Consider the following 23302-nt stretch of genomic DNA (forward strand, 5'->3'; position numbering starts at 1 on the left):
CGACCATACGTACGCGTGGTACGCCCAAGGAAGGAAGGAGAAGAGGAGATGGAGATGGTAGAGTGAGGAAGGCGCGGAGGGAATGCCGTGATCTTCGCGAGGATGCTCGTCGGTAGGATGCAAAAGCACGAGAGCGACGAGGCGACTCTACCGGCACCAGCAGCCTGCATCTCTTTCTTTTAATTTGCCGATGTGTGACGACAGCAGACCGGCCGGTGATGGGGCTGATGGCTACTGCGTCGGCGGAGGAGGAGCGCAGCGCAGCAGCCGGCGCAAGGAGACGTGCGCACGAAGCTCGACGATCTCAAGGAACATTTTCTGGTCGTCCGACGTTGCAATTCGTCGGAAGGAATTTCTCATAGATGAATTCGATGCAGAATATACGCGAAACATTTTCCGTTGACTTTACAGTTTATTCATGGAAATTGGTGGCATGCTCACCGTAAATTTGTACCGAGTCCTAGACTAATATAGTCAATAACATGAAGAAGAACAGCCGTGTAGTTGTGGGCTTCTGTCAAGTCATTTTTGCTCTTAAAGCCCAGTTAGTAGCCAGGCCGGAACGTCGCGAAAGCCCAAATAGAACAGCCCATCAGATTCTCTCTGCTTGACCGACAGGCATTCCACTGCCGCTAGAAGCCCACGCCCATCAAGGCATCATCAACGGCTAAATCAAACGGATTTCGCAAACCCAATCCCGCAGTGGCGCCCTCTATCCCCTCGGCATTTCGGCAATGGCCACCGTCACGCCCCTAACAGTAACAGCCTCCCCGCTCAGCGGCCACCTCCTCCGTCACCGCCGGCGCGGCCGTCTCCACGCCAAGCACCAGCCCCAGCCGCCGCGCCGCCGACCGCGCACCGCGCGGCTCTACTGCGCGCCGGACGGGGGCGCTGGCGAGGTCTCGGCCCCTCCCGCTCCCCCGGCCGCCGAGGAGCAAGCGCCGCAAGAGCAGCCCCATGATTTCAACCTCCTCGCTGTCAACCGCAGCGAGTTCAACGAGATCATCATGGTCATCGACTCGCCCGCCGCGCGATACCTCGTCCTGGACCACAACAGTACGTATGGGTGATCAATTGCCTGCTCAGTTCAACAGCCACAGATTAAATTAAATTTTGATAGGTTTTCTGATCAGTTGGAGTTCTATGTCTGGTTGCGCCGTGCAGAGAATATCCACAGCGTTCTCCCCAAGACCACTGTCTGGACAAACTCCTACTGGGTATGTACACTTGGCTAATTAATCATCTAAACTTACCTGAATATTACCACCATTCACGGAAAACTGCTCTACCGTTTTTAGCAACAAGCCCTTATAGACATGAAAAATCTGATACTTGATGATGTGCATATCTTCACTCATCCGACATTAAGCACTTTATCAGAACAGCACTAGTGTTTTCTGTTGATGCTCTAGTATCGCCTATTGTACATGTAAAAACTTGTGAGGAGTTTTACAGTTTCGTGCGTATAAAGCTTGTGAGGGATTTCTCTATGAACGAATTTATATGTTTTTTCAACACTTTGGCTTGCGTCCTTTTCTTTCCTTGAATTTCTGTTAGATGTTGATGCTTAATTAATGTGTTTTTGCCCTTGCAGGATGAGTTCGTGAGCCTGCCGCCGGTTGTTCCACTTGGTCCTGTTGCACTCCTAGGTTTGGTAAATCACTTGTTCCATGAGGACAATTGCAACCTACTTTAGCTCTTAGTCATACTTTATATCTTCCTGCAAAGCTACGGTGCAATAGGCAAAAATAAGCATACTAGGGGTTGGGAAAGATATTTCCATTCTTCTTCTGTTGATTCACCATTTCTAACCAAACTTACATCAAATTCTCTATAAGCTCAATACGTGATTTATTTAGGAAAACCATACCCATCTCTTATTTTTTATACTAGCTCTTCACACTCTTGCAAATACTCGCTCCTCAGTCTTCACACACTCTTCACCTTCCTTGGTTCTTTCAGGGTGCTGGGACTGCAGCACATCTGATGCTAAAGTTTTGGCCTTGGTTGCAACTTGTTGGCTGGGAGATTGATCCTATGGTGAGAACTCTCCTCCCCCACAGTTTGCCCTTTAAAAAAAAGAAAATTTCTCATTAGCCACCTTTTTTTGTGTATTAATCACAAAGTTTAACGTTCCGGTAACTTACCTATTTCAATCATGTGAACGTATGCTATCGACTTCTCACAAGAACATTAGTAATCTATCATTTGCTATATACAGTAAACTTATCTTGCAGCCTTATCTACTGTGCCTCTTGCATATGCTTTTCATGCACCCAATTTTCATATTGGAAAAAACTGATCGTATTTCATGGCAGATAGTTGAATTGTCAAGGCAATTTTTTGGTATGTCTGATTTAGAGAAGGCCACAGAATCTGGTGGTTCACTTTCTGTGCACATTGGTGATGCACTTTCTCCATCAGCTACAGTTGAAGGAGGATTTGCTGGTGAATAACTAACCTGATGCAAATGTAATACATTTTTAACGCCTTACTTTTCAAATACATAATTTGATATGTGCGATTAACTCTGAACTGCAGGAATTGTTGTAGATTTGTTTTGTGATGGAAAGGTCATACCTCAGCTGCAAGAAGTAAATATCCTTTCCCATCTCTGTGACTTATATTTTGTTATTGTTCTGTATCCTGTGATGATTCGCATATCGAAAAATTTTAGCTTTGAGAATTACTTTCAGTCCTATGTAATGGATCTATGAATCATGTATTAAGAATGTGTAGCTCTGTCTTGGACTATCGACAAACTACCATAATTTTTACTATGTGATGGATTTATTAAATCTTGATACAGGTTGAAACTTGGTTGCAAATTGCAAAAAAGCTAATGCCAGGTGGTCGAATTATGGTTAATTGTGGTGGAGCGGACGTTGAAGAATCTCTTTCATCGTCCTGGGTTCAAAACCCTACAGTTAAAGCACTATGCTCTGCATTTCCCGGGCAGGTATGATGCAATTCATCAGCCATATTCATTTCTACACTTCAATTACCAAAATTATTTATTTTCAACTGTTACTACCTCGTGTTAGAGTATTTTCAAGCAGAGATTTCTAAATTATGAAGTAATTTGTGCTTGTTGTTTGGAATGGATATGATATTTCCTCTCCATCCTATTTTCTGTACGGATTATCATCTTTCATCTGCATCAAATGTAATGGACACCATTTACTTGTGAGTGATATCTTATTAGATTTTATGGGTAACCATGTGATCTTTGAATATCCATTTTGTGAAAGTAAAAATTTTTTGAACAACATGCGGTAATTTAACATAGGATGCTAGTTTTCTTGCCACCTGTTTTGGTCGTCTATCCTTATGGGGCATTTTTATGTCACTAGCTTGCTCTAAACTGTTTTTTACTGAAGTGAAATGATGGTGTACTTGCAGCTAAACTGGAAGAGGCTGTCGGAGAAAGAGAGTGTAAACTATGTCGCTCTGACGGGTCCTCTTCCAGGCTTGGATGAGTGGTCTGCCTCAGTTCCTAGTGAGCTAAGCACGAAAGTGAAACAATGGGTGCCTTGCGAGCTTGCGTGATGCCGGCATTTTCTTTTCTTCTAGTTGCACCTAATTGTTTCAGCAACTTGTCCATGACCTCTGTGGCGCTCTCCATGCTCCTTTAATTTCTGGTGAGTAAGTTAAGCTGTCGGTGGGTGCCATCCACAGTACTTCACTTCTGGATCTACTTGCCTACTATGCGCGCCATCAGGCACACTGAAATTCTTGTCGCTCTCATCTTTTTTACTCCAAGGTGTGTTTGTGGCATCTGAAGCAAAGCTGAATCCAGATGTTTATGTGGATACCAGTGGAACAGGTAAATACGGATTAGTTTTGTTATTGAACCATTGAGTACAGCACAGCCATGGGAGAGAATCTTGAGAATATCCCAAGACAATTGTTTAGATTGGGCATGTCAAGACAAATTTTGCAGCAAGAAGGTTGGAGCCCATAGCGCAGAACAATTTCTGTCGTCTCCTGCTTCTAGCATTCATACATGCCTTTGTTGTGTGGCAAAGTGACACTTCATTTGTCTGAACAGCTGTCCAGTAGCACTCACTGTCACTGACAATGACTGCTCGTTAGCACCCAACGCTGATGGCTACATGTTATTGGTTCTCTGCTGTTTGCTGTGGATGATGAGCTGAATCAAAGTACTTGACTGCATGCTTGATGTGCTTTGGATACCTTGTGTAGTTGTGTGTTCACCATTCAAACAATACAATATACCGAAAGAACATTCACTCAATTGAGTTTCCAGTTGCAGGGTTAACATCTTATCTGATGTCATGCTGCTATCGTCCTACCTGAATGAACTTTTTTTTAGACAATGTGAAATTGGAGTGGTGGGCTCTTCGCTACTTTGCCATTTCTGCTTGAAACTCCCCCATCAGGCCATCATCTGGGTCTTTACTTGGCCGTGCTTCCATCGCCGGCGCCCGGCGGCAGCCAGGCCCCCCAGGAGGCCAAGCACGATGCTACCCAGTAGCCGCTGAGGAATGTTCCGTGAAGAATGTCGCTGACCTCACCGGACAGTTGAGCGTACGTAACACGAGAGGCACGAGCGCAGCCTCGGGACGCTACAGGATCCGACGGCTGCAACGCAGCCCTCGTGAACCGGTGGGCCCGTGGGCTACCACTCTGACACCGGCAGTCCTCGTCCCTCCTCTCCTCGCCCCAAAGCAAAGGCAAGACCCCCGTCCGGCGCCGGAGGTCCTGGACCAAAACCCACGCCACAAGCCTCGCCCCGTTGCGCTCCCGATCCGGCCGCCCCAACCGGAGCCAGCCAGCCAGGATGGCCCATTCGCCGGCGCCCAGCGGCGGCGGGGGGCAGCAGCCGCTGGTGGTGTCGCTCAACTGCCTCGACGACCCCTCGCTGGAGCAGGAGGGGCTGGCCGGCGTGGCCGCGGTGGAGCACGTGCCCCTCTCCGCCGTCGCCTCGGGCCGCGTTGAGGCCGCCGCCGCCGTGCTGCTCCCCTCCCTCGCCTTCCTCCCGCGCGCGGCCCAACGCCGGCTGCGGCCCTGGCAGCTCCTGCTCTGCCTCGGCTCCGCGGACCGCGCCGCCGACGCCGCCGTCGCCGCGGACCTCGGCCTCCGCCTCGTGCACGTCGACGCCAACCGCGCCGAGGAGGTCGCCGACACCGTCATGGCGCTCATCCTCGGCCTGCTCCGACGCACGCACCTGCTGTCGCGCCAGGCCTCCTCGGCCCCGGCAGCGGTCGCCGCCGGCTGGCTCGGCTCCATACAGCCGTTGTGCCGCGGCATGCGGCGCTGCCGCGGACTCGTGCTGGGCATCATTGGCCGGTCCGCCGCCGCTCGCTGCCTCGCGACTCGCAGCCTCGCATTTCGGATGAGCGTTCTCTACTTTGATCCGCGCTACGCGGTAACGGATCTGGAACTTCCTACGCTTCTATTATTTGATCTGCTTATTAGTTTCTATTATTAACTGCACGGTTCTAAAACTTTGGATCCTCATGCTTGCATTGCTAGTTTAGGTAACTTGGCCCTTTTTTTTTGCTTTATGTTATTTGTTGCCAGTGTCTCACAAGTGGGTACGGTTTTGTGCTAAAATGAGCCTCTGATAATTGGGTCTTACAAATTTTGTAAAATTGAAGTTGAGGGAGATGGGACTCCGAGAACTTGGAATGAGATACTGAATTGAAAGGATACCACCCTGACTTAACTTGGAGGGGGATTGCTGTATAGGCTAAATACTTTTTGACTTTTCGAGTACTATGGTATGATTGAGACTAACTGTATACATATTTTTTTCTTTGGACAGCGAGGTTAATTGAACAGCAGTGACATATGATAAAAGAACTAATGATATGACAAACAATGAATCAACTCTGCTAGTTTTAACTTTTGTAATGCATGAAGTAGGGGATGGCAGTATGAGAATTAACCTAGAGTAATTCTGCGAGTTAAAACTAAATATCATTCATCAAATGCAATATGGTCGTGCTACATTATTGATATCATCACCAAGTTCATAACTTAATATTCTCAGCCTATTCCTTGTGATACAAAATCATGATACAGAGCTACTCTCCAACTCACTTTTGAATTGAACAAGATGTAAGTTAAGAGTACTGCTTTGAATGTTCTGACTTCTTGCACATCTGTTTAAGGCTGATGGGAAGACAAAGCGGCCTTCTATTGTGTTTCCTTCTGCAGCGAGGAGAATGGATACTCTCAACGATTTATTAGCAGCAAGTGACCTTGTTTCACTGCATTGCGCGTTGACAAATGACACCGTGCACATACTTAATGCGGACTGCCTACAGCACATAAAACCTGGTAAACTTTTCCTTTCATGTTTAGTAGCATTAACAGAGCTTTGTGCTGTCTGAACTCTGAAGTAGAGCATATCCTATCGTCAATATAGTTGTATAACATCATATCATCAAATGTTTTGAATCCTGCAGGAGCTTTCATTGTCAATACTGGTAGTTGCCAGCTTATTGATGACTGTGCACTCAAGCAGCTCTTGATTGACGGTACCATAGCTGGTTGCGCATTGGATGGTGCTGAAGGTCCACAGTGGATGGAAGCATGGGTATGCAAATTAGAAGCATAATGTTTGAAAATGGTTATTTAGGATGAATAAATTTATCTAATTTGAAACTGTTCATCATTTGTGATATTACACTTTTCCTTATGCTTCTATAACTAAGGTCCTCTCTGAAGCTAGAGAAATGATTCATTATTTGAATGAGCTTATACTCCTAGTAATATCTGCTTATTATTTCACAGAGTTAAAATTCTCAGTTGAGATAGAATGCAAAGTGGCATTGCAATCGGGAACTTGTTATGTGTGTTACAATTGGCCTTCTCTGTTCAGTTGGCTAATAGTTATGTCCTTGCAGAAATGGACAAATAGCTGGTGTCCTTTTTCACTGTTATTGTTGCATTACATTTTGTTCTGAAAAGTGATGTCTAATCTTTATTATTTACAGGTGAGGGAGATGCCAAATGTTTTAATTCTTCCACGGAGTGCAGATTACAGCGAAGAAGTGTGGATGGAAATAAGAGAGAAAGCAATCACTATGTTGCAGTCCTTTTTCTTTGATGGTGCTCTTCCAACTAGTGCAATTTCTGATGAAGATGAGGAAATAAGTGAAGCTGGAAATGAAGATGATCATCTAGACACACAGGCAAAAGATAGCCAGTCACAGATGTTTGATGCTGAAATAGATGAAAGCCACTTAACTATGGAATACGAAAAGAAAGGAGCCGTATCCCACCATAAAGAGCCTCAGGCTTCTGGAAAATCTGTAAACATAGGCTCCCGATCTGAAGGAAGGCGTAGTCGTTCGGGAAAGAAAGGGAAAAAGAGGCCTGCTCAACGCAGATCTCAACAGAAACCAGATGACTTGTCTGCTGTAGAGAGTGACAGTAATTATTCCTCTCGGAGAGATGATGACACTGCAATGAGTAGTAGGGACCAGGTTGTAAGTTCCAGTTCACGATTTGCCTCTCCTGAGGACTCAAAATACAAGCAGAAATCTCTTGCTGAATCACCAATGGAAATAACATCTGAGAAGAAGGTGCCTGTACTGCTCAGTAGAAAGTATCCTGATAAACTGAAAGATGGTTTTGTTGTAGCATTGAGAGCAAGAGATAATTCAGGGTACCACGTTGCGAGACAGAGAGTAGTTGGTGGTGGTGGCTGGATTCTTGATGTTGTGTCAAATGCTACGAACAGGGATCCTGCTGCTCAGTTCCTAGTTACTTTCAAAAACAAGGTATGGTTATAGCCACCCTCCTTTTCTTTCGTTTTCATGTGTGCCTGGATTTTATGCACATACAGGCTCTGATAATACACGTACCTTTCAGGATACTATGGGGCTACGATCCTTTGTTGCTGGTGGCAAACTACTGCAGGTATATCTGTCTGACTCTATGACTAAACCTGATCATGCACTACCTGACCCGACCCACCCAAAAATAGCTTGATTGGACCTGACCTGATCCTGATCAGTGCATTGGGCAGGCTTGGGCCAAGATTTTTGGCCTGTTGTGTTTATTGGTCCGATAATTCTGATCCGGAAATCAAAAATACTAAAGGCCCAGCCTGACCTGAACAATCACCGTGTCGGGCCTGTACCTGAATTTTTAGCCTGCTTCTGGCCCGGGGCCTGGCTCAGACCGGCAAGAAAACGTTGGGGTTCTTTTAGCTCGACCCAAACCTGACCCGACCCATTCTATGATCATGTCTATGTCTATCTATGACTACTTGACTAGTGGGCTAGTACTTATATGTTATAATTAGAAAAGAAATTTTGAGATGTGTGACACTAAAAGCGAAGCTGATATTACACAATCTGCTATGTTGTCTCTTGACATGAACTATAATTATGAAAATTCTACATAACTCAGTTAAAATATTTCAGTTAAAATATTTTTTTATGTACCAAATTCCACGTCTAGAGCACATACACATCACACCTAATTTGTTGACCTTAATGCCCTCATTTTTAATTTGATGCTGACCTGTTTTGCTGCTTCTGTCAGTAGTGCCTTTCTAACACTTGCACCCACAAGTTTGTGCCTTGAAATTTGGATTCCTCTATTATATACAATAGATTTTTACCATACCAGCTTTAAAGTAGAGGGGTGATTGTGGTAATGTGCAAGAGGGTCTGCTCCTGCCAGTACCATCCTTCTACTTTCCTTTTCCCAGCCCTGTGTTTTAGCTAAATCATTTCACAGTTTCAATTCTGCTGGAGCTAGTAAAAAAAGTGAGAGAAATAGAGGCATCCTTTTGGTTGATGCCTACGTTTGCTGATGTTCTTATGAATATTTATTTCAATACATTAACAGATTAATAGGAAGATGGAGTTTGTATTTGCAAGTCATTCTTTCGATGTTTGGGAGAGCTGGATGCTGGACGGCTCCTTGCTGGAGGGTTGTAAACTTATCAACTGCAGGAATCCTTCGGTATGCACCTTCCTAGTTGCTATTCTTCTTAAGAAAACTAACATGTAGCGGTGACGGTGGTAATAGACTATGTAGTAACCTCGAAACCTGGGAGGTCGTAAATTGTTAATACTCGGCTCCCCAACTGATTGGTTTTTTTTTCTTTTTGTAGGCTGTTTTGGACGTGTGCATTGAGATCCTTGCAGCTGCAAGTGAAGAAGACGGAGTCACTCGGTGGCTTGATTAGCCACACGCTGGGAGCTGCAAAAATGAACCAACTCATCGCTGATCATTTTGCTGTTTGGTTCTGCTTATTTTCGATTTTCTTTTTCTGCCTAAGTGCTCAAATTTTGGTTTTCTGATATAGGAACCCCTCTAGCTGTAGGCACATCATGTGCCCATCACGTTTGGTAGTATGGGATGTGCAAGATGCCAAGGTGGCGTGTGAGTTGTCGCTATTGTCGATTGTCGTATAGTTATTTTCGTGTCACATGCTTTTTACGATGCAAGATTGCATATTTCTGTCAGTCAGTAATACACATGCAGAAATATGGTTGATGTTGACTTAAGCGTACAGGTAAACTGCAGAAGACAGCTGGTGCGGTGCTGCTTTTTAACAAGGAAGTTTTGACATGTAAGAAATGGTCTCCCTGGTAGCCTGATGCCGCTGAACGCCGGGAAATCCCGGCAACCTATGTTCAGGACGTAAGTCTCTGGACGCCGGGCGATGACCGGCATCATATAATTCTCCACCAATCGTTTGAATTTTGTGTTGTGATTGATCTTTTTCACAGCGACTACAGGCCAACCCACCAACCCCGCTCCGCTTTCATCTGTTGACAAGTTTTGACAGCTGCTGAACAGACTCCTCCATGTTCTTCTCGTGAAAGAAAAAAATTTGCAGGTTTCTACAGCTCCTTTCTTCCAACGGACCATTCACTTGCAGGTTGCTCCGAAGAGGCTTATTATTTTAGCAGATGACAGGCTTGAGATAAGCATCAGCTACCAGATCCAAGAAGCAGTGTCAGAGATGAGATCTAGTCAAACCACACAATATAAGATAATTACTCCATCCGTTCCAAATTATAGTTCGTTTTGGCAAATTAAGATATATAATTTTTTGCTATGTATGTAAACATAATATATATCTAAATGCATAAAAAATTTATTTATCTAGATTTGTTAAAACGATTTACAATTTAAAATGGAGGGAGTAGAAAGAAACACGTGAGACGCGGGAATGCAACCGAGCAAGTTCTCGCCATCGTCACAAACGAGATGAGCAGGTCCAGAAAACCTTTAGATCCAAAAGATGATTGGAACAAGTTGCCATTGCCACAGAAGAAACAAAGACTCCTTTCCGAAAGAAATAAATCCCAACAGTAACATCGCAATAGTGCAATATACAGATGAATTATACATAGCCGCATGGGCATGCTGCAGGCGTAAATATGAACGAAGAAGAGAGTTTCAGAGCGTTTGGGATGGCACCGAGGTAGGTGGCGGGCGCATCAGATGAAATTCTCTAACAAAACGCAGCATCGACGGACCAGCAGGCACGACTCGGCGCATAAATTTTCTGAAATCCCAATGGCACACTGGCGCTGCTTATAAAATTTGTCACGTGAGCGGCTCCCATCCTCGCTTCCTGGGCCGTCCTCAGCCAACGCCAGAATCCACAGGGAATTACCCACCCCCAACAACAGCGCGCGCGCAGGCACCAAGCCACCAACGATGGCGGCCGCCTCGCTCAAGCTCGCCTCCCCCAAACCCCTCGCGCCCGCGCCGCTCCTCCGGGGGCGCGGCGCGGCCCAGGCGCGGCCCCTCCCCTCGCGCCGCGTCCCGCCGCCCGCCTGCGTCGCCGTGCAGCCCCCCGCCGCGCCGCCCGCCCCGCGCATCGGCTCCTTCGACAAGGTGCTGGAGGCGCTGATCGGCGGGACCGACTTCTCGGAGGAGGACGCGGAGGCCACGCTGCGGCTGCTGCTGGAGGAGAAGAACGAGGCGCGCATCGCCGCCTTCCTCGTCCTCCTCAGGGCCAAGGGCGAGACCTACGAAGAGGTCTGTGGTTTCTCTGAGGGCGCTGCTGTCTGCTGATTTCGGTACAGGATTGGGTTGGATCTCCGCGGACGCCCGACTGATTTTGCTATCGGCTTGTTTCAGATCGTGGGGCTGGCGAAGGCGATGCTGAGCTGCTGCGTCCGGGTCGACGGGCTGGACGACGCCGTAGACATTGTCGGGACTGGCGGCGACGGCGCTGACACCGTCAACATCTCCACCGGTTCCACCATCCTCGCCGCCGCGGCCGGCGCCAAGGTCGCTAAGGTATCGCGTTTTCCGCGCTTCTGGGTCATCGAATTCGGGGGTGTAGATGCAGGCCGTTGGCGCTGATGCGGTGTTTGCTCGTCGTGCAGCAAGGGAGCAGGGCGAGCTCGTCGGCGTGCGGCAGCGCCGACGTACTGGAGGCGCTGGGGGTCAACATCGAGCTTGGGCCCGAGGTACTGCCACATATATCTTCACCAACTTTTTACTAGTATCTAGCACCACGATGGCAACTTGTGTTCCGGGGGTGCTGGGTTTTGTATTGTCCTTTGACTTTTCCATTTCTTAGGGTCCTAGTACCTATGAACCGGTACATAAGTGATATGGATAATGGAAAGACAGATCTATACCCTAGCTAGGGCAGCCAGGAGCTGCACCTTTCTCTAGAATAGTAGAATGCACTGTGTGATGTTTTCATGATGATGGATATGAAGATTTGTTAGTATACAAACATTGATTTATGTGGACACAAGATTACAGTCAAACCAATGGTATCACGTACTGGTAGAATCGTGTGATTCAAATAGTCACATCCTGAGGCTGATGAATTTCTTTCCACATACGTCAACATTTAGAGTTGGAGCTTCACCCAGTCTTATGTTCAAATGCAATCTCATTGATTATATTTATTTAGAGATGTCCATGCTGTGGCTTTATTTGTCTGATTGTTCCATTGTCAGGACAGCTTTCTTGATGTTTAGTTTTTCAAACTAGCTGCTCATTCCGTTATTTTTCTCCCACTTATGCCCAATTTGACAACACGCTTGACATGTGTAGGCCCACCGCTCATGTGTAGTTCATACTTCTTTTTTATAATGTTATATCTATTATGTGAAATGTTTCCAGAAAGAAGATGCTGTTAATTGAAAATAAGGTTCTTTTTATCTCTAAATCAGTAAATGTCTAATAACACTTCTGCTTGCTAAACTTTTGAATACACTAGTTTTACGTACTCTTGAGTCATCAACTACAACATAGTCATAGATGACTCTACCTACCGTGGATTCTATGATCGAGGGATAGTTAGTTTAAATTGATCGTGCTCAGTTAATTTGAATTGGCCATGTTCAGATTCCCTGTTTACAACAACAACAACAACAACAACAACAACTTAGCCTTATGTCCCAAGCAAGTTGGGGTAGGCTAGAGATGAAACCCACAGAAAACAAGAATAAGAAACACAAAAAGGGCACAAGCTAAAGGAAGAGTCAGAGATTAAACAAAAAGTAACAAAGGTCACGGTTCAAGTACGTTAATTGCTAATCTCCGAGCGCTCCTATCCATAGCTAATTCCTTAGCGATATTCCACTCCTTAAGGTCTCTCTTAACCGTCTCGTCCTAAGTTAGTCTAGGTCTACCTCTACCTCTCTTTACATTATCACCCCGCTTTAAAACTCCACTACGCACCGGCGCCTCGGGAGGCCTCCGTTGTACATGTCCAAACCATCTCAACCGATGTTGAATCAACTTCTCCTCGATAGGTGCCACGCCGACCCTATCTCGAATCTCTTTGTTCCGGACTCTATCCCTTCTTGTATGCCCGCAGAACCAACGCAGCATACGCATCTCTGCTACACTCAGTTGCTGGACATGTCGCCTTTTTGTAGGCCAACATTCAGCACCGTATAGCATCGCCGGGCGAATCGCCGTCCTATAGAACTTACCTTTTAGCCTCTGTGGCACCTTCTTGTCACAGAGGACGCCAGAAGCCTGCCGCCACTTCAACCAACCGGCTGAAATTCTATGCCTAACATCTTCATCAATGTCTCCATCTTTCTGAAGCATTGATCCTAGATACCGAAAAGTATCCTTCTTGGCCACCACTTGACCTTCGAGGCTAATGTCCCCATCCTCATGCCTAGTCGGGCTAAAGTCGCACATCATATACTCGGTCTTGGTCCTACTCAGTCTGAACCCCCTCGACTCTAACGTGTGTCTCCATAGGTCTAACCTTGTGATTCCCTGTTTGGGTATTAAAAAGTTGCATAGTCAATTGCTCCAACCTTGTGATGCTCTTGAGTGTATGAATCTATTATTATTCTAATATTGTGTTTCCTTAACCCCTATGAATGAGGGAAGGCTTGCTGTCCTTGACTTTTCAACCTTCATATACTGTGTTTCAGTCTTCACGTTTGCTGCCAGGTGGGGCTAATATTGTTACTCTTTCGGTCTTTCCTGTTGCAAGGGTATTAAACGGTGCGTCAATGAGGTGGGTGTCGGATTCATGATGTCTGCAAATTATCATCCTGCAATGAAAATTGTCAGACCTGTGAGGAAGAATCTGAAAATAAAGACAGTGTTCAATATCCTTGGTCCTCTACTGAATCCAGCAAGGGTGCCTCATGCTGTAATTGGTGTTTACCATGAGAACATAGTAAGTATATATTTGTCTCGTCCTTTCTGTAGCAGTACCATACAAGTTATACAAGCAAGCATGGCATATGAGCAAGTGTACCATTTCCTAACTTAATGTTTGATGTCCCATGATTATCATCATATAAATAAGATCAAATAAAAGTGGCCGGAAGCTTCAATCAGTCCATTAAACTGAGTCGTCTTTCAGATGAATTGCTCTTTCTCTTTTCTTTCTTTTTTTTGGTTAACTTAATTGCTAGCAAATATTACTGATACTTCTTTGAAACACATATAACAGCAATTTTCTTGAAAATAGAAGTAATCCACTATTCCATTGACTAGCTCTATACGATTCCTGTTAATCCATGCAATGCTCATTGACCTAAAGCGCTGTAATCTTTTTGCAATAGGTTACCAAGATGGCTAAGGCTGCACAGAAATTTGGAATGAAGAGAGCATTGGTTGTCCATTCAAAGGGTTTGGACGAAATAAGCCCACTAGGTATGCAACTCCGGATGGTTTCACTCTGTTGCTGCCACTGTTTTGCTACAAATTGCTGTGGTTACTCAGTCACCTTTGCATCTTGTTGTTCAACTGGTATATTGTGTATTTGACAGAAGATTATTTTTAATTGCTGCAGGTCCTGGATATATCCTTGATGTTACTCCAGAAAAGATTGAAAAAATGCTCTTCGATCCATGTAAGAGTGTTTCTTACTTTTCTCTCAAAATCTATAAATATGGGCGTGCTTTTGAATAGTTTGGGCTGGCTCATTTTAGTGCCTTCTTTTCTATGTTATGATTCCTGATTGCTGAAGTAGGAGTATATCGTACTAAAATCAAGGAACTAGTGGATGAGGAGAAACAATGTAACTTTCTTTGATCTAACATCTTTTCTATATATTACAATCTAGTGGATTTTGGCATTCCTCGCTGCACATTGGAAGATCTGAAAGGAGGTGATCCAGCATTTAACGCAAAAGTTCTTCAGGATGTTCTTGCTGGTCAAAGAGGGTCGATTGCAGATGCCCTTGTAAGTTAGTCTTAGCTATCTCTTTCCAGTTTCTGTGCATTATACTTCCTCAAGAAATTGGCTGTATATTTCTTGATGGATTCGGTGTTCTATACCCAATATCTTGTTTAGCAGGTTAGCCGACGCAAATTTGGTATCTTGATTGTCATTTTATTTTGTAAAAAACTGTTTGATGAAGTAGGGGTACCCATTGAAGATCAGAAAACTGTTTTAAAATGGTAGAATTGGACTGCGCTTGCAGTGATCCCCAGATGTCTTTTAAGCTTTGATTAATTTTCGTTTTGTTATGCAGGTACTGAATGCCGCGGCTTCTCTCCTTGTCAGTGGTAAAGTTAAGGATTTACATGACGGTGTTGCACTAGCACAGGAGACACAGCGGTCCGGAAAGGCCATTAATACACTTGAGTCTTGGATAAAGATTTCGAACGTAAGTACCTTTTAGCTTCTAATGGGTCTTCTAAGTATCATGAGCTAAACATTGAGCTTTGAGCATGATCACCTTTCCCATACCCTGTTGATACAGAGTTCCAAGTGACTGAGCGACGTTGATTAGCAGCAGATGGATTTCTGGAATAAGGCGTGAGGAATGGTGGCAAATAAGGACTCACTAAGTCCATCCGTCATCCGTGTATTATTGGGTTGTTCTTCTCCCTTTTTGTTGATGATATGTCGTGTCACAACCATAGATGGCTTGTAGTCTGGTACTCTGGGTTATGTATGAGCGGTGCTGTTGTGTAGAGAAATCTCCGTCAAGACGAGATTATCAGGTTTTGATTAGAACAGGTGCGTGCTTCAGTTCTGCTTGACGGGGGTAGATGAGCATAGGTTCGATGTTGTGATGCTGCATTACATTTTGAAGCGAATTGGACATTTTTGCAATGGCATGGGAAGAATATACCCTTTTGTACATCACCTGAAAGAAGAAAGCTCTGCTCGCAGTTCATTTTTGGAGCTTGTGTCCTTAATTCTTGTTTGTCTCAGCAGTTCAGTATATCGACCACACTGCTCTGTCTGACAAACTGCACAGTGATTGCAACTGGATTCTCCCATTTGTTTTCAATCGAGCGCTTGGGGAAGGCCCAGTTTCTGTTCTACACGCACAATCCAAGTGAACACGGGGCTATACAAATCGTATCACTATATCACACACAAAGCATATATGTACAGAGCTGCAGGCCTGCAACAGAAAGAAAAAAAAATACTAGGAGCAGACACCGGCCCGCTGCTCAGACTTTGGCCGGTGAAGCGGCGGAGTGCTTGGCCGCTTTCAGGATGGCGGCCGACGCGGCGCGCATGGCGGACTCGCCGGGCGGCGCGCCCGGGTCCCGACGGCTGGACTTGCGCCACCGCCGATCCCACAGCAACGACCAGCACTTGACGGTCTCGGCGTCCGGGTCCCTCTCCCTGCACCACCACCACCAACCGCACGGCACATTTGGTTACTATATTAATCATAACAGTTGTTCGGGAAAAAAGTTTTGAGTTGTACGAAAAAAATATCACAGCAAACAGCAAAGATGATAATCGAGCCACGGCCACGCACTCGACTGTACGTGGTTACCAAACAAGAGCGTTCCAACATGTGGTTGCGTGGTAACCATCTGTGCTTTAGCAGGGATCCTTTTCACGGGCCGTCTCTGTCAGCCTTCAGTGCCTATCTACTTGATAGGTGCATGATCATGCTGCCAGTAGCTAGTATTAGCGCATAAGTAGTATAACTGATGGCTGGGCTGCGATGCAAATAAATCATCGGAATAGGACACTTTAACTAAAGAAGTGTCTGCACAGTGACAAGAATCAGCTTGAAAGCCTTGAACAGCTCGGCAGCACCTCAGCTACGACCATTTGTACGTACAAGACGACTAGGCGTGTGCTTCCCTTGGAAATGTCGTGCCGGCCTTGGATTACTCAGCTGGGGTTGGTGCTCAATTTCAACGCACGGATTTGATGGGCCCTGTGCTATGACTGCCAGTAGTATCCATAACTGAACGAACAAGAACAATAAAAATTAAATTGCTCGATTTACTTTATGATGAACGTCTCTTTTTTAAAACCAAATATATGAATTTGCCCTTTAAAAAAAACAAATATATATCAATTTGTCTTTCATGCTATCTTGGAAACGAACGGATGGATCAAGTTCTATGACTAGCTACCCGCTGCCTTGAGATGATTACTTGTTCTCGGGAGGTATGGAGTCATGGAGATGGGATGATTGATCGATTACGTACCTCTTGTTGCACTCGGAGGCGACACTGGGGGTCCGGCCGCCGGAGATGGACGGCGTCCGGCTGGGCCGCGGCGCGGTGAAGCTCCTGGTGAGCGATCGCGGCATGTAGAAGTTGAGCAGGACGCCGTCGCTGCTGCTGCGGAAGCTGCTCCCGCCCACGCTCCCGCTGTCCGTCCGCCGCCGCGCGGACGCCCGCCGCTCCGGCCTCCCCGCCGGCCTGCCGGACGCCGACCACGCGGCCGGGTCCGGCTGCTCCCTCCCCTCGGCCGGCGGCGCGGGCGCGGCGGCTTCTTCGGCCCCGGCCTTCTCGACGAGGTCGGTGAGCGAGAGCTCGTACTCGGACTCGGGGAGGTCGTGCAGCATCCCCAGCATCTCCTCCCGCCGCCGCGCGATCTCCTGCGCCCTCGCCGACCCCGCGTCCATCGGCCCCGGGCTCATCCCCGGCACCCACAGCCTCGCCGCCGCCGCCCGCTCCGAGCTGGCCTGGAGCATGGCTGGCCGCTGCTCCTCCTCCTACCTCTGGGAGCCCCGTGCCGCGCGCGCAGCCCCGTGATCGAGCGATCGAGCGGGCCGCGTGGAGCTGTGCGTTTGGGGGGGGGACGCTGCCGCTGGAGTCGTGGCTGCCGCGATATAACAAGCGGTGGCGGTGATGGATGCGCGCGACGACCCGGCGACTTGGACGGCCGGGTATACCCCCCTCAGTACACGGCAGGCAGAGTAGCGTGGCGCTGGAATCCAGAAGGCGAGCGTGCGACAGTGTCAGAGCATCGGCGCATGCCTTCGGTCGCAAGCATACTACAAGTCTAGAAGATGGGCCGGGTGAGTGGCTGGCCAGTTCGGCACCTCGGCGAGCGCCTGGCCCTCGGCAACGCGGATCCGCCGCAGTTGCAGTCGGTCAGTAATTGAACCAAAGACTTCCAGGGCATGGTGGTACGGGTACAACCAATAGACGACAGTCAATGGTGCCACAATCTCAGCCTGCTACTCTGTTTGATCGTCCTGGTTTTACATCATCACAGGTAGTGGCGGTCGTTTCTCGTTCGTTCGTTTCCACGACACTGAATTTCTCTGCACCAGCACCACACACGTCTGTCCTCTCTCTTTGAACGATTGCCACGCTAGCAGTCGTTCGGCCGGACCGATTGCCTCTTTCAGGTTGCAAAGTGAACCCTGATTCAGGGCAGCCTCCAGTGGCAGTTCCCCATCGCACTGTCATGCGCATTTTTTTTTTCTATGGTTAGTCTCACATCGTGCCCAATACCACTCAACTAATAGTTTGAAGAGCCTCCCATCTCAGCGGATCGCACCTACCCTAGCTACTTGGTGAGATTGCATTGCTCATTACCTGGACACGAACATAGCAGACATGTAGCGGAGGACCAGGAGCTTTGATCATTCTATTGATGCTGACACACCAACCATTGACCAAACCTGATATTAGGCACCGAGACATATGGATTTCCTGCACAACTTGATCAAGAGTTTGCCAGTTTGGTGTGTTCTGCACAATGACATCTTGGCGTATATATGAGTACATGAAAACATTGTGAAGCCAGCAGAGAAGCATAACATTGTATATTTGTATTGCATTGCATCCACACTCATGACTCATCACAATTCTCCATAGCACTTTGGATTCAGGAGAATGCCTACATAATGGGGGCAGGGATCAGAAGTGGCAAAATCAGGTGACTACAAGGCGACCACAAGAGAGAGAGAGAGAGAGAGAGAGAGAGAGAGAGAGAGAGAGAGAGAGAGGAGGAAAGAACAAGTCCTTAGGAATACTGCTACAATACATACTGAGAATTGGTCCATACCGAGGCCCATATGCTGAAGCATATATGTACAGGCAAGCAATCAATAAATAAGGACCAATATCCATACAAGAGCGCTGTGCTTCTATACTCGCAGCTTAGTTCTACACTAGTAGAGTCATAATTCGATCATGCCATCTTGAGACAAGACCTTAATCGGTAATAAAGGTCTTCGCTCTGGGCTGTTAGCTCTCACCATCCTTTTTATGTTTACCTTTGGAATTTCTTGAATCCTACAAAGAAGCAAGACTAATGAGCATGGTGCTGAAACTATCAGCTATCACCTTCAAGGCCTCGTTCAAAATATCAAAAAGTTTAAATCCGCAACACAATACACATTTCACATAAAAGTCTAGTAACATAAAAATGAGTGCCCACCTGACTTGAATTTGGTGAACTTTGCCCAGGAGAAAGTATTGTGGGTAAAGTCCAAGGTGACTGACCATGGTTTGAAACTGGGGAACGGAAGACAGCGCTACCATGGTTGTATGGTGAGAGCGGAGATGCCATAGGAGTCTTCCTGAGCCCCTGAGATAGGGGTCCACCACCAGGAGATATAGCAGGTGACAATGATTTGCCTGGAGGTAACATGTTTATCCTTATCCTGTAAAACAAGGAAATCAAGAGTCATGCCATAGATTTTAGACTAGCTGTTCAGACTTCAGAATAAGCAGCAATTAGTGAGATACTTACTTGTTATGTACATCAACATACTCATCTGTTTCATCGAAGATTTCTTCCTGCAAATAGAGACATGTCAATTTCCAATATCTAAGAGAAGCCAAACAAAGTAACATGGTTCAAGTTCTACTATGACTTTTTTTTCTAGTTTCTCTCCTAGCTGAATATTACGTAAGATGGCTAAAATGTTGCAAATACAAAAGATGTTTCCATAGGATATATGGAGAACACTCATATCTAAGGGCATAGTTTTTGAAAGCATGATAGAAAATGTAAATACATGTCACAAACCAATGAGAACACAATTAAGAATATGCCCAACCTGCAGCAATTCTTCCATGACATCTTCCATCGTAATTATTCCGACTGCTTCCTCATCCATTGAATAGCTTGGAAGTGGATCGGTGTTAAAATCAAGAATGTTTTCCCGCTTCCTTTCTGATTTCTTATTATATGAGCGTCCATCTCCATACTTCTCTATGTTATTTCTACGACTTCCAGCAGTGCTAACATACGAAGGGGATGAACCTGAAAGTACTTCCAACTGATCAGCCAAAGATAAGTCACAACCATTTCCTGAAAGACATGTGATAGCAAAGGGCTAATGGACTACTAGTGCGTACACAGAAACACACACAATTAAAAGTGATGCTTAATCGCAGCAGACAAATTACTAGGAAAAAAATTAAAAGGCATGTACCATCAGCATGAGCATCTTTGGGGTTTATTTTATAATCTGCAGTAGTGCTCTTTTGCTTTTCAGTGGATGCTCCTGCTTCCTTTGTTCGTTTAACTACCACAGCCATGTGGCTGTGACCTTTCTGGAACTCATTTAGAATGTCATAGAGAGGAAGATCATCAGCCACCCTGATATATAGAACAGTGGCAACATTTTGTGGTAATTAGAAGACAATCAACGCAGATTAAGGAGAAAGAGATGCACCAATTTTATCAAACAAAATTTTTATGAACAACATATTGAACACAATGAGTACTTATGCAGTTACGCTCGAAATAAGATTGCATAAATCAGAAAGAATTTATGGTCACCCCTGGAGCTACATGCTGGTCAGATGATACCTTGGAATTTTTCTGATAGTAACATTTCGAATGGGCACTTCATCCTCAGTTCGGCAAGTAATCAAATTTTTTACCTGAAATGAAAAGGGATTTTACTATTGATTAACAAATGAATAGCAAATTTGCAAATCATTCATTTCATTAAGGATTCCCCTGGGGAGAAAAGGACAACGAAAAGAGCAGCGCAGCGCTTGATATTATTCAAAAGTAAAAACCAATTTAGCTCACTCACCAATATAAGCCCGATGATATTGCTTGGACTCCCTGAGTATATAGGAACACGACTATGCCCTCTAGTCATTATCATACCCATCGTATGCCTACAGAGAGGAAAATAATTCTATCAATAGCAGGTAATAATCAAAGAATGAAAATAGTTTCAAGTTGAAAGAACCATACAGGTCCAGCTTAGCATTTATGTCAAGTGAGAATGTTTCGGATATAGGAGTCATGGCATCTTTTGCAATCTTCTGAGTTAGCTCCAGAGCTCCTGTAATGATAGTGGTTTCATCATGAGTCAGCTCTCCACCTTTCCCAGCCTAACAACAAAGTAGCAAAACACATGAGTTAGATGGTAACTGTCTAGTTCTTGTGAGTAATAAATTAAGCAGTCAAAAGGATAATATTGAGGTCGTATAGGAATGTATAATTCACACTCGTATAGGTGCTACAACATAATGAAAAATGCTATCTAGGATCTAATGAATGAAAAAACAGGAACTTTAGAGATAATTTTCTAGCTGCATTAGTAATATCAGCACAATAATTCAAACAGCATAAACTACATGTAACAAAGAAATTAGCAAAACATGAAAGCAAGAATTTGAATAACTAGATGCTAAAATGTTTAAACTGGATATGAACTCTTTGAAGGGAAGTGTATACCAACCTCATTGCCGTGCATATCAACTAGTGTCTTTAGCTCAGCTCTTCTCATTAGTGCGAAATGGCCCTTTCCCAGCAGCCGGTCCAACAACTAAATGAGAGCAATTACATGAATCAAATAAGATACAGCAAAGGGGAAAGTAAAACATACATATAAATCAAAACAAGCAGTTTGCTGCCTTCTTCTTTCTTATTTGGTCAAAATATGTATCAGACATTTTGTAGAATTACCAAATCATGACGCTCAGTTTAGACACAATAATTGATTTGTAGAAGTGCTAATTGATAGCAGTCAGGTTCACTAGAAAAGTGATTAAAGTATTCTGTAACTGAAACTGATAGCAGTTCAGGTAGACCTAGACTAACTTGGGACGAGACGGTTAAGAGAGACCTTAAGGAGTGGAATATCGCTAAGGAATTAGCTATGGATAGGAGCGCTTGGAGATTAGCAATTAACGTACCTGAACCGTGACCTTTGTTACTTTTTGTTTAACCTCTAACTCTTCCTTTGGCTTGTGCCCTTTTTGTGTTTCTTATTCTTGTTTTCTGTGGGTTTTATCTCTAACCTACCCCAACTTGCTTGGACATAAGGCTAAGTTGTTGTTGTTGTTGTTGTTGTTGTTGTAACTGAAACTGCTTTGCCCTAGATGAGTCAGATACATTCCACATTTAGACATAGGCATATATAGACATCTCCATTTAATTAGTTGGGCGACATGGAGATGAAGACAATGGTTCTTGCTTCACAGTTCCAATTACTTCTTATTGTGTCATTGGGCGGACATTATTGTTAATTAAGTGCAGAATTAGTCAGCATCCGCATTCCAATTTATAAAAGAAAGAGGTTGTGTTGACCCCCTGGAATTTGGATGACTAGATGAGCATGGGACAAAATTAAATAATGAAGCAGCTAGCAATCGATCTGTCTCCTACTTGCGGCCGCCCACCTGTGCTGTCCCATCCCAATTTCAGTCGGACATCCACCAAGCACAAGGCTCCAATCCCTCTCTAATTCGTGCAAACAAAAGGAACAACTCAGCCGCCGCGTACCTTACTGATCGGGAAGGCGACGGGGAAGAAGAGGATGAGAAGAATCCGGACCACCGGCGCCGCCTTGGCCCCCACGCTGAGGCCGTAGCGCGTGCAGATGGCTTGCGGCATGATCTGCGGGAGCAGCAGCAATCGGAAGCGCTCAATTCATCAGGAAGCAAAAGGGGGAAGGAATTGAGGGCAAAAGGGATCGGTGAGTCACCTCGCCAAACGCAAGGATGAGCGTGACGGAGATGAGGACGGCGACGTAGGAGGGCACGAGCGTGTCGAGGAATATGGGCAGCGCCTCCATGGCGAGCGAGTTGCCGATGAGGAGCGTGCAGAGGAGCAGGTGCTGGTTCTTCACGACGGGGAGGATCCTGGCTGCGCGCGCGTGAGGGGCAAGGACGAAACACAGATTAGAAACAGAACGGAATCGGAAGCGGTTACTGGTGCTCCGGCGACGCCGCCAGCGCGGGCGAGACGATGATGAGGAAGAGGAGGGGATGGGACTATTACCGGCGTTAAGCTTGTCCTTGGGCGTGCCGGCCTTGGCGAGCACCTCGAGGTCGACGAGGCTGAGCGACATGAGCCCCAGGGTGAGGCCCGACATGAGGCCGGCGAACATGACGAGCCCCACGCAGGCGGTGAGGTAGACCCAGAACATGGTGCCGCAGCAGGCCTCATGGCTGGGCATCGGCGATCCCACCCGGAGCTTGCTTGATCTCGGCGGGGGACGGGAGGGCCGGGGGAGTTGTGCTGTGGTGGTGGCTTGCGGAAGCTGGAGAGCAGAGAGTAGTCTGTGTGTGGACTGTGGAACCGTGTCCGCCCCTGCTGCCCGCAGCAGCTCGGCGTGGTCTGGTCTGCACTTGCAGCGCGGACTAGCTGGAGCAGCGCCTGGGGCTTTATGGTGGCTGGCATGGCATGGCCGGCCGTTTTGGCTTGG

The 23302-nt window shown here is 46.1% G+C and overlaps 5 protein-coding genes across 7 annotated transcripts; 3 read left to right on the forward strand and 2 right to left on the reverse strand.

Moving 5' to 3' along the window:
* Positions 1 to 681: 681 nt before the first annotated feature.
* On the forward strand, positions 682 to 4269 carry LOC112875594. The gene is made up of 9 exons (XM_025939487.1): positions 682 to 1056; positions 1165 to 1217; positions 1595 to 1654; positions 1963 to 2040; positions 2319 to 2448; positions 2542 to 2594; positions 2810 to 2959; positions 3403 to 3641; positions 3764 to 4269. Exons 1-8 carry the CDS (start codon positions 735 to 737, stop codon positions 3547 to 3549), a joined length of 993 nt encoding a protein of 330 aa, XP_025795272.1. The 5' UTR covers positions 682 to 734; the 3' UTR covers positions 3550 to 3641; positions 3764 to 4269.
* A 409-nt stretch (positions 4270 to 4678) lies between these two features.
* Positions 4679 to 9569, forward strand: LOC112872683 (C-terminal binding protein AN-like). Its single transcript, XM_025935756.1, has 7 exons — positions 4679 to 5392; positions 6141 to 6309; positions 6438 to 6568; positions 6969 to 7757; positions 7849 to 7896; positions 8836 to 8952; positions 9104 to 9569. The coding sequence occupies exons 1-7, from the start codon at positions 4805 to 4807 to the stop codon at positions 9176 to 9178; spliced, it is 1917 nt and encodes a 638-aa protein (XP_025791541.1). The 5' UTR covers positions 4679 to 4804; the 3' UTR covers positions 9179 to 9569.
* Positions 9570 to 10565: 996 nt separating this feature from the next.
* Positions 10566 to 15549, forward strand: LOC112874220 (anthranilate phosphoribosyltransferase, chloroplastic). Its single transcript, XM_025937426.1, has 9 exons — positions 10566 to 10989; positions 11092 to 11253; positions 11343 to 11426; positions 13436 to 13624; positions 14016 to 14106; positions 14246 to 14305; positions 14519 to 14637; positions 14930 to 15064; positions 15161 to 15549. The coding sequence occupies exons 1-9, from the start codon at positions 10666 to 10668 to the stop codon at positions 15170 to 15172; spliced, it is 1176 nt and encodes a 391-aa protein (XP_025793211.1). The 5' UTR covers positions 10566 to 10665; the 3' UTR covers positions 15173 to 15549.
* Positions 15550 to 15758: 209 nt separating this feature from the next.
* Positions 15759 to 17489, reverse strand: LOC112874221. The gene is made up of 2 exons (XM_025937427.1): positions 16869 to 17489; positions 15759 to 16041 (listed from the first exon to the last, which is right to left on the reverse strand). The coding sequence occupies exons 1-2, from the start codon at positions 17357 to 17359 to the stop codon at positions 15864 to 15866; spliced, it is 669 nt and encodes a 222-aa protein (XP_025793212.1). The 5' UTR covers positions 17360 to 17489; the 3' UTR covers positions 15759 to 15863.
* A 938-nt stretch (positions 17490 to 18427) lies between these two features.
* LOC112874219 (DUF21 domain-containing protein At2g14520-like) lies at positions 18428 to 23253 on the reverse strand. 3 transcript variants are annotated; one of them, XR_003224917.1, is made up of 13 exons: positions 22876 to 23053; positions 22580 to 22740; positions 22378 to 22491; positions 21332 to 21418; positions 20842 to 20981; positions 20675 to 20762; positions 20443 to 20516; positions 20063 to 20229; positions 19685 to 19890; positions 19375 to 19421; positions 19060 to 19285; positions 18685 to 18914; positions 18428 to 18516 (listed from the first exon to the last, which is right to left on the reverse strand). XR_003224917.1 is itself a non-coding variant. In XM_025937424.1 (12 exons), the coding sequence occupies exons 1-12, from the start codon at positions 23051 to 23053 to the stop codon at positions 18867 to 18869; spliced, it is 1536 nt and encodes a 511-aa protein (XP_025793209.1). In that variant the 5' UTR covers positions 23054 to 23252; the 3' UTR covers positions 18428 to 18866. The 3 variants fall into 3 exon arrangements, 1 of the variants encoding a protein (XP_025793209.1); XM_025937424.1 differs by having other exon boundaries at positions 18428 to 18914; positions 22876 to 23252; XR_003224918.1 differs by lacking the exons at positions 18428 to 18516; positions 18685 to 18914; positions 19060 to 19285; positions 19375 to 19421 and having other exon boundaries at positions 20063 to 20183; positions 22876 to 23253.
* Between the last annotated feature and the right edge of the window lie 49 nt (positions 23254 to 23302).

The sequence above is a fragment of the Panicum hallii genome, chromosome 9 (genome assembly GCF_002211085.1).
Source record: "Panicum hallii strain FIL2 chromosome 9, PHallii_v3.1, whole genome shotgun sequence".
NCBI classification, from domain to species: domain Eukaryota; kingdom Viridiplantae; phylum Streptophyta; class Magnoliopsida; order Poales; family Poaceae; genus Panicum; species Panicum hallii.

Excerpts from the sequence above, each read along its gene's own strand:
- LOC112875594 (XM_025939487.1), top strand. The coding sequence starts at position 735 with ATGGCCACCGTCACGCCCCTAACAGTAACAGCCTCCCCGCTCAGCGGC. Across the intron at positions 1,218-1,594 it reads TCTGGACAAACTCCTACTGG|GATGAGTTCGTGAGCCTGCC; the intron begins GTATGTACACTT and ends TTGCCCTTGCAG. Across the intron at positions 2,595-2,809 it reads TCATACCTCAGCTGCAAGAA|GTTGAAACTTGGTTGCAAAT; the intron begins GTAAATATCCTT and ends ATCTTGATACAG.
- LOC112872683 (XM_025935756.1), top strand. The coding sequence starts at position 4,805 with ATGGCCCATTCGCCGGCGCCCAGCGGCGGCGGGGGGCAGCAGCCGCTG. Across the intron at positions 7,758-7,848 it reads TAGTTACTTTCAAAAACAAG|GATACTATGGGGCTACGATC; the intron begins GTATGGTTATAG and ends CGTACCTTTCAG. Across the intron at positions 7,897-8,835 it reads CTGGTGGCAAACTACTGCAG|ATTAATAGGAAGATGGAGTT; the intron begins GTATATCTGTCT and ends ATACATTAACAG.
- LOC112874220 (XM_025937426.1), top strand. The coding sequence starts at position 10,666 with ATGGCGGCCGCCTCGCTCAAGCTCGCCTCCCCCAAACCCCTCGCGCCC. Across the intron at positions 11,254-11,342 it reads CCGGCGCCAAGGTCGCTAAG|CAAGGGAGCAGGGCGAGCTC; the intron begins GTATCGCGTTTT and ends CTCGTCGTGCAG. Across the intron at positions 14,638-14,929 it reads GGTCGATTGCAGATGCCCTT|GTACTGAATGCCGCGGCTTC; the intron begins GTAAGTTAGTCT and ends TTTGTTATGCAG.
- LOC112874221 (XM_025937427.1), bottom strand. The coding sequence starts at position 17,359 with ATGCTCCAGGCCAGCTCGGAGCGGGCGGCGGCGGCGAGGCTGTGGGTG. Across the intron at positions 16,042-16,868 it reads GCCTCCGAGTGCAACAAGAG|GGAGAGGGACCCGGACGCCG; the intron begins GTACGTAATCGA and ends GTGGTGGTGCAG.
- LOC112874219 (XM_025937424.1), bottom strand. The coding sequence starts at position 23,053 with ATGCCCAGCCATGAGGCCTGCTGCGGCACCATGTTCTGGGTCTACCTC. Across the intron at positions 22,741-22,875 it reads CAAGGACAAGCTTAACGCCG|CCAGGATCCTCCCCGTCGTG; the intron begins GTAATAGTCCCA and ends ACGCGCGCGCAG. Across the intron at positions 20,763-20,841 it reads ATAAATGCTAAGCTGGACCT|GCATACGATGGGTATGATAA; the intron begins GTATGGTTCTTT and ends TCCTCTCTGTAG.